Source organism: Montipora foliosa, chromosome 2 (genome assembly GCF_036669935.1).
Source record: "Montipora foliosa isolate CH-2021 chromosome 2, ASM3666993v2, whole genome shotgun sequence".
In the NCBI taxonomy this organism is placed as follows: Eukaryota; Metazoa; Cnidaria; class Anthozoa; order Scleractinia; family Acroporidae; genus Montipora; species Montipora foliosa.
In genome coordinates this window covers 51,468,152-51,477,021 of record NC_090870.1, presented here as the reverse complement: position 1 = coordinate 51,477,021, position 8,870 = coordinate 51,468,152, and the positions used below count along the sequence as shown (strand labels likewise).

General features: G+C 38.5%; 1 protein-coding gene across 1 annotated transcript in view; it reads right to left on the bottom strand.

The window, feature by feature from the left end:
* LOC137991793 (uncharacterized) overlaps positions 1-1,273 on the bottom strand; it is a 42,681-nt gene extending 41,408 nt beyond the window's left edge. Inside the window, exon 1 of the mRNA XM_068836832.1 lies at positions 1,107-1,273. Coding sequence (XP_068692933.1) covers positions 1,107-1,194 — 88 coding nt within the window. The 5' untranslated portion in view covers positions 1,195-1,273. The remainder of the gene's footprint in view (positions 1-1,106) is intronic.
* Between the last annotated feature and the right edge of the window lie 7,597 nt (positions 1,274-8,870).

The window sequence follows — 8,870 nt, the reverse complement described above, 5'->3', positions numbered from 1 at the left end:
ATATAATTTGGTTTTATCTGATGGTTCTTAACCACCGGATATCCTCTTTTTTAGCAAGATGCACATAGCACCACTCATTTCTGTTCCTATTACGTCATGAACAGTTAATCTTTGAGTACCGCGTTTCTTAAAAGCACGTTTTCTTCAGTTGATCTCTGGAACACTTTAGGTTAAGGTCAGAACAATTTGGAAGATTTGGAGACCCCTTTTAACCCTGGAGGCTAGATCAGATGTAAGTCGAGATCGCTTAGTTTTGTTATTTATTTAGTTCTTTTGCTTAGAGATTTCAATTTTCTTCTAGTTTTGACCGCAAATGCTTTAAATAGCCGGACTAGCCTGATTGCAATAAAGTTATTCTTCAATCTCGTCGATTGTGTTCATGCAGTGCTGTGGTTGACCTGGCGGACTTAGTGCCCTACGCCACGCTTCTACGACACTGGGAACGCGACACACCAGTAAACTCGACTCCGGTTTGGTGGGGAGACGAAGTGCGGAGAAAAAAAATCAGTTCTTATTTGTGAAAATAACGCTGTGACTCATAACCAGGCCTTAAACTATCCGCGAGGTCGAGTATCTGGCGAATCTATCATCTATAGTCATAACAGGACCACCCCTGCCGAAGAGGCCCCCAAGCCACACTTGCCAGGAACCGAAAAAGACTTTCTTGGAAAAAATGTAGATATCTTAAGCACTTATTCATTTAAACTATCGATTTACTTTAGCACAAGTACAAGGAAAAATTACGTTTATACAAACGTTGGCTGTGTAGCACATATTAAGCACATATTTAGCACAAGGTTAAGATGCGAAGACGAAGCCGTGGTTTGACATGTAAATCGGTGTTCCTCTTCCTTAAACGACGAATCGTAAATTACTATTCTCTGAATTCTTATGAAAAGTTTCATCGGATTGCTTACGGGACCTATTACACCCACGACGAAATCATACAATGAAATTTTCTCACTTTAATATAGGGTTTTTACATCAAGGCTATATTTGTTTTGACCTGCCTAACTTTGTGACTGTAACAAGCTTTGCTTTGAATTGCTTTGAATTGTGTTTAATAGCCTCAGTACAAGTACGAAACTAAACCACAACATAAATACCTATATGTGGATTCTTTACGGCGAGACACGATCCAGCAAAATGACACAGAAGTGCTACAAACAGCTTCAGGCAAAATGCGCTGTCCATGCTGCATTTTCATCACATTACAACAAGACCAAGTATTTAAGTTTCAAACTATTCTTAGCTTTAACATAGGAGGTCGTCGTTGTCGTATCTCACTGGCTTGACATTCCCTTGAAACTACCCGCTGACTTAGACAGCCATGCCACTGACCCGTCGTGATGTCATAAAAAAACAAACGATCTATTTCCAAGAGTTAGAGGGGGTCTGAAGATTTGATCTGATAAGACGATGATGGAACGTGTGCCTCAACCACCAAAAATCCTCACCCGGCTTCAGAATCATAATAACTTTTGGGAGCTAAAAGTAAAGTCCCTAAAGACGAAATACTACCAAGTCACTACAAAAAAGAACCACATCTTTCTCCGTGACAAAGGTAAGGTGATCGTTGCAGGTCGTTCAGTACAATCTCGAACTGAATATCTTTCTTATTCCTGATGATGCGGTTTGTCAGCGAAAGCTCGGATTTTAAATTTCAACTTTCAGTTTTAAGCGGTACTGAAATTAAGGCCTGATTTGAAGTTTAAGTTTAATCATCAAGAGTATAAGGTGATTTTTTTCTCCCGATTATTTCGTTACTCAAGAATTAATACATCACAGCGAAAAGCTGTTTTTCATATTATGCTTCTGTAATAAACATTGTGGCATTTTCGGTAAACAGAGGCTACCAGTTTTTTTTTTGATACAGTGGCTGTTGTTTCTTAATCATAAAATATCATTAGAATTACGGGTACTCTCTTTTGTTTATCAATGGTTACGCAAAACTACCTCCTTGTTTTAATGAATATTTCACATTCGCCTCCTCTATTCACTCCTACTCCACTCGCCAGTCTTCCGATTGCCATCTTTAGATAACTTCTGTCAACACCACCCAATATGGTTTACGTTTCTTAAAATTCACTCGTTCTTGCCGTTGGAATTCTTTGCCCTCGTCTGTCAACGAAGTCAAATTCTCATTCACTATTTCGTAACACCCTCAAGAACTCTATGTTCAATTCTTACACTCTTTAATTATCTAGCCTAGCGTGCGAAGAAATATTTTTGAACCTAAAGAACGAAATTTTCTTCAGTGTTCATGTTGTATTTTTTTTCACTGGGGTCATCCACTAGATTAGCCACTGCTACTTGGATGATCTTAACTCACTCATTATCTATAGATATTTATAATTTTTGTTGTTTGTAAATCTTAACGTTTTTATTCTTTACTTCTTTTGTGCTTACGGGCTAGCCCGTAATGCACAATGTCATCGAGGTTGTCTGAGTGAGTGAATACAAATGGATGAAGGGGTAGTTTCTAAAGAAACTGTGGTGCTGCGTCGGTGGGGAAGTAGTATACAAAAATTTGGTTTATCAACGGAGTTGATAATGTAAATTGACCACCGTACAGAGATTCTAAAAGCTGACGTTTCGAGCGTTAGCCCTTCGTCAGAGGGAGGGATTCGCTCTGACGATGGGCTAACGCTCGAAACGTCAGCTGTTAGAATCTCTGTACGGTGGTCAATTTACATTATCAACTCCGTTGATAAACCAAATTTTTGAGTGAGTGAATGACTCAGTGAGTGAGTGAGTGAGTGAGTGAGTGAGTGAGTGAGTGAGTGAGTGAAAGATCGCGTGCATGAATCACTAAACTAATAAGGTCTTTATTCAATTTTAACAATTGATGTCCATTTTACAGTTATTCTGTTTGCGGCTTACTTGTTGCCTTTTCCTTTCTTAATTTTCCTTATGAAAAGCGAAATTTTAGAGAATTTACGACAAGATTTCTACAATCGCATGATAATTTGTTTGGCAAACCTGTTGGGGAAGCCGGTAGGATTTGAGCGGAAAAACAGCCTTTGGAGTCAAAATGCCCATAAAACCTCTCCAATGAGCTTTCATGTTGATATCTCATCAGTTGTCATCAAAAGCAACGTGCTCTCTGGCACTTGCCGACGCGATGTGCCTATATCAATTGACCATTTGTCTTGACATCTTGGTATTTAAACTTCATTTTAGATGAAAATTCTTTGTAGACTGAAAGTTGGTGAGAGGGTAAAGGAACTTGAATTTGAAATTTGATTATCTTGGTAGCTAACTAAAACCAAGACCAACTAACGCCAGAAAGGTCACGAAATTACCTTTTAACAATTTTCCGGGGAAAATATTGTGATTTTCATCCAAGCCAAAACGTTTTCACGGAAAAATCAGGAGGTAAGGTATCATGCAAATTAAGATACCCGATGCCTTAATTTCTTGTAATTGGTCATCGGGCTCCTGTGGGAGTCTCATTCGCGGGAAATTCAATACAATCGGTCTGTGAAAACGCCGTTACACAAACACAGTAGAGTTGTAGGCTCCGGGGCATGGGTTCCTGCCGTGATACAGAATTATTTAATAAACGTATTAAACCTTGAGAATTACCAGTGCTCTTCTTGAGTGAAAAAATAAAAAAACAAATCCAAGAAATTAACTCTGCATTGCCCTTAATTTTCAAACAGATCACCTACTGCCGGATTACATCATCTTTGCAGGTGGTTGACAAAACACTGACACCCAGTCCATGGACTACCCCGATGGACCACCCAATTGGACTACCCTAAAAATACTATTTCGAATGAGTACTGTTGATCTATGTGTAAGCGGCATCTCAATTAGTGCTTACTTAAGCCTCAACACCCATTTTAAACAGCATTGTTCAACAGTATTTAAGTCTAAGCACCCATTTTAAAAAGGTTAGCTTTCGATTAGTGTTGTGATGATTTGATTTTGTGATGATTACCTCATGTACGGTAAGTGAAGTGAAACCATGGCCGTATGGATGAAAATTATCAAGGTATGTGCAATGTAAGTATTATAATCAATTCAGTTCTTTCAATAGCACTCATTCGAAATGGTATTTTTAAGAGTTAGTCCATTTAAGGGTAGCGCATTTGGGTAGTCCATGGACTGGAGGTCAGTGTTTTGTCCACCACCGTCGACGAGAGACATTGCATCGTTAAATAGTAAGTTTCACTAAGATGTATCTTTTAATCCCGTTCTAGAAGATCTCCTACACCTGAAGCCTACCCGATCTTTCATGGGTGAAATCTATTGACTTTCTTGCCTGTGAATCCTGATAATATCTGTACGAACATGAAAAAATATTTATTCTTTATTATCCGTGATATATCTCAGCTACAGTCGTATTGGATGTCGTTGTGAGTATAGAATCTGCTTTTATTTTCAGTTGCATGACCGTCTCCCAAGACAAGCTCCATTTCATTTTAAGACCGTATAGGTATTCTAGACATACAAAAGAAGTTAACCCGTTCGTAAACATGTATAAAGAAGATTTTGAAAATATTCAGTTAAAGCAGAGACCTTTTCCATTTATTGAAAGGTTTTCTTTATATTATTTGTGAGATTTAAGTTCTCTGGGGTCATAAGTATTACAAGTCGCGGACCAAGGACCCCTATGCGAAAATAGTTGATATTTTTCAAGCGTCCATAAAACAAAAGTCTAAAACTCTGCAGCAAATTGATTCGTTCCCAACCGCAAAAATTAGTTTATGTGTAAATCTGTTCTGCAAAAAGACACGTGTTCCCGTTGCGTTTTATCTTTACACAAGGCAAGTAAACATGACCATGTAAGTTACGGAGCCGCAAAAGTAGAGACTTTCTAAAAAGACAAATTACCACGCCTGTCAACAAACTTGAATTCCGCACAATCACTGATCGCAGGAAAGCCAAAATTTCGCCATGTTAAAGAAGAGTAATCAAGAAATCATCGGACACATTTGTTTTTGGTGTTTTTTTAGTTTACGAGGAATATCACATCATGGAAAAGTCGCGGACCAAGGCTCTCGCCGACCAAGGACACCATACAGTAACGGTAGTGTTTCGTTTCTATCAGCTCAAATTACGGCACAAAGTGTTGGTCCAAAAAATATCACTGAAGATCTCCTTTCCAAGCGGTGACTCGAGATTGAAATACGCTTTCGTTTTATTTCGTCTTTGTTTCTGATAGCTTTAGCACAAAGTCAACAAATTTCCTCTTGGTATTTCGTAGAAACAAACATGTTCGATTGTTTTAGTCGGATTGCGCCATCAAGTGCAGGACTTGCGAATGACGTCATCCCCCTTTTGGACCGAAACGCCAATGAAAACCTTGCAAAAGCGAGACAAGTCGACCTCTCACGACTTCGTCACGGTCGCTCGCTCATCCACTTCGCGTTTCGCTCGCCAAAACATTTTCTCCTGGGATTCTCGTGAGGTGGACTTGTGGCAAGTCTACTGTCTACTAGGCCAGGGAAATAGCCCTTTTTCCATATATTAAAATTCAGCTTGAAAGAGAGGTTCTGAGGACAATGCAAACATTTGTTTGAAAAATTCAAATTGGTCTATTTCGTGAAGACATATTGAACTCGAACGCTGCAGTGACGAACTTTAAAGGCAACCGAGTCAGTTCATCTCCGGTGTACTAATGACGCGCTCGGTGGTAACTACAATGACGTTCGATAAAAAAAAAAAAGTTCTGGCATGGATGAAACTTTGCCAAAAAAATGTAATTCTACTTTTCAAAGTAATTGTGATATCATTTTCGAATTAAGGCCCGTTGTAAACGTCGCGTTATACATGTACCGAATCTAATGTAAATAAGAAAAATCTATTGTTTTCGCTCATTTGCATGACATTCGCCCTATGTAAAATGCGACGTTTAAAACGGGCCTAAAAAGGAAAGGAAAATTGCCCTGATGAACATGCAGATAGAGGTGACAACATTTACATATTTAAATGTTGGTACAACGTGTTCAAGTATTGCAATTTTAGTACTGGTATGCTAAATAAATAGTATAACTTGGATGAAGTTTACCATGCGTGCAAGCTGTTTGCTTTACACCACAGGTAACCCAGGCTCGCTGTGTGTGCCACATAGGTGAATATAGAGAACATATGAGGCGAAGTTTAGGTCAGGTTGCTCAGTGAGTTTTGTTTTTAGAAATTTGGGACTCCCCTCCCTCCAGGGGGACTTATTATACTCGTCACCAGGCGTCCCGAGTTCAGTGCCATTTTGAATTGGACACTTTGCGAGGACAAAGGCTCCTGGCCGCCATTTTAGCAGGTTAACTTACAAGTTATACGGAGCCATGTGGCTTCGCGTTGCTACCTGGAGATGCTTCAGTGGATTCATGGTTTAGAGAAATTCATTTTCCACGAGCCTGGCGTGTTTATTTAGCGACTGGATTTGATTTTCGCGGAAAAAATTGTGCTTGTTTTGGGTCGATCGGAGTCCCGACGCTGGCTTCCTTCTCTTACCTTGTCACTACACTATGAAGCAAGGTGAACGGGGACTATTTTTCCCCAAACTTCGTGTACCTATTAAAGACAACAACAGCTCACCACATGGTAAGTTTCATCGATTTTTATTTCCATTTTCTAGCAAATTTCCAGACCTAAACTTCGCCTCATATGTTCTCTATGTGGAACACACAGTGAGCCTGGGTTACCTGTGTTCACACTTCTAATAGTTTTCATTCTCTTCACCTCTTATTTACACCTCATTTTCGCATTCTGTTATTTCTTATCGTTAGTATGTAAATATTTAGCATTGTATCTTTCATTCTATTGCTTCAGGAATTGCCGTATAGATGCGTGAACTTGAAAGTTTGAAAATGACCGTAGAACAGTTGAAACGTCTTTCTTCCTTTTTATCGCTCGTTTTTGTAACTAAGGGTGCGTTCGATTGGGAAGTCCGGATTTAGATCTTAAAATCTGGATCTTCGGATTTCCAATCGGACACAAAATCTGAAAACGGATTTTGTCGCAGATTCACTAATTGGAAATCCATGTCGGTAAGGATTTTAATTAACAAAATCCGTCGCGAAATCCGTGTTCGGATTCAACGCACTCTAAATGTTTTACTAAGGGTGCGTTTTCTTTGGGAAAATCCAAAAACGGATTTCTGATCTCGGATCAATGGATTCTTCAGCACCAAAAAAAAAAGAACCGCAAAATCCGAAGGATTATTTCCATGACAACGCAAACAAACAAACCCAGAGTTGCGTGCAAATTTTTAAAACAAGAAAAAAGTAGCGGTTAAGTTTGCTTTGGAGAAATTCTTAAATGAAAATGCCATCAGAAAAAAATACATTAGGGATCGATAAAAAGAAATGACGAAAAACATGCTTTTTTCGCTGTAGGAAAGGTGCTAACAATATTAATTGCTGTCAAGAAACTTTTAGTGTAATTTCTGGTGTGTAATTTACAGGAAACCTAACTATTTTAGCCTGCTAAACTATTTTTGACGTATTTATGTCTTCGACCGTACGGAAAAAATGGCGCCAGAAAAACATTTGGGCTGAACTGTCACGTACGGTAGCTGTTGTGTATCATTTTTACACTTAGGTACTTCATGTATCCCCTATTATAGTGTATTTAAATTATAATGTATTCCCACGCGTATATTATAATGTATTTAAATAATTAGCCCTATATACCCATGTATACTAACCTTTTTACATGGGAGACCGCTTGTCAAAAATACTTTTTTCAAATCCTTTCCCAAAAAAACGCTGAAGTGATGAATCTCAAAAATCCGGATTTAGATTTAATCCGAAGTATCCTCCTCGAGTGTGGACACTTTGGATTCAGTCATGATCCGTTTTTGGATTTCGTCAAAAAACCGTAAAATCCGTTTTCGGATTTTCCCACAAAAACGCACCCTAAGACTGACTTATTAATTCAGTAAGTTTACTTTGTTTATTTAATTTTATTTGCAGCATCAAGCTTCTGGATAATCCGTGTTTATTATTCTTAATCTCTTTATCTTTTTCACATACTTTCAGTTGTATATTTCTTGTTTAGAAACATTGACGTTACATTTCTTTTGATATTCAAATTTGCCAACCACGGAACAAAAGAAGTCATTGTTTCAACAGCCAATTAGGTTCTGGTTGGCATATTAATAACAATGGGTGACGTCATGAGAAGCATCCCTTTAACAATTATTCGCCGAAGGCGAAGTGAATATTGGTGAATATTTACCGAGACGTAGTCGAGGTAAATATTCACCAATATTTACTGAGCCTGAGGCGAATAATTGTTTTAGTGTCATTTTCAGCGGTGAATATCAAGAAAGTGCAAAACAACGGGCTAAAACAAGATAAAATAGCCCGAAAAGTGCTTGACTGGCTTAGCAGCCGCGCCTCCAAAATGTTATATTCACCGGGTAGCGCGGTGAATATGGCACTAAATTCTTATATTCCCCGCTTAAAATTATACTAAATTATTATGTTTCTTTATTATCCATGTCTGCCGTGATAAGGTCCGCTACCTGCAGGACTAGGGTAATATTATTGTATTTTGTGTAACTTTTGAAATCATTAAAAGAAAAGAAAGGCCATTACGAGACAAATGGAAAAATCACTTACACCTTTGCATCATGAAATAACATATTTATCAACATAATTTATCGTCTCTCTCGCGGGTTCATTACAGTGTGTTATATGTTAGTGGGATTGACCCCACCAGGTCTCCAGAGATGACTGAGGCGACCAGGTGGGAGATAGTAGAGAAGACAAGCCTATCAAAAGCGGATACTTTAACCTCAAAATATGAGGCGATCATTTTTCATCCTTAACTGGTTTTAGAAAAAATATCTCATTCTCTGTTATGACCATGCAAGCTTAGCAGGGCATCAAAGAAACAGATGTTTATTAACAAAA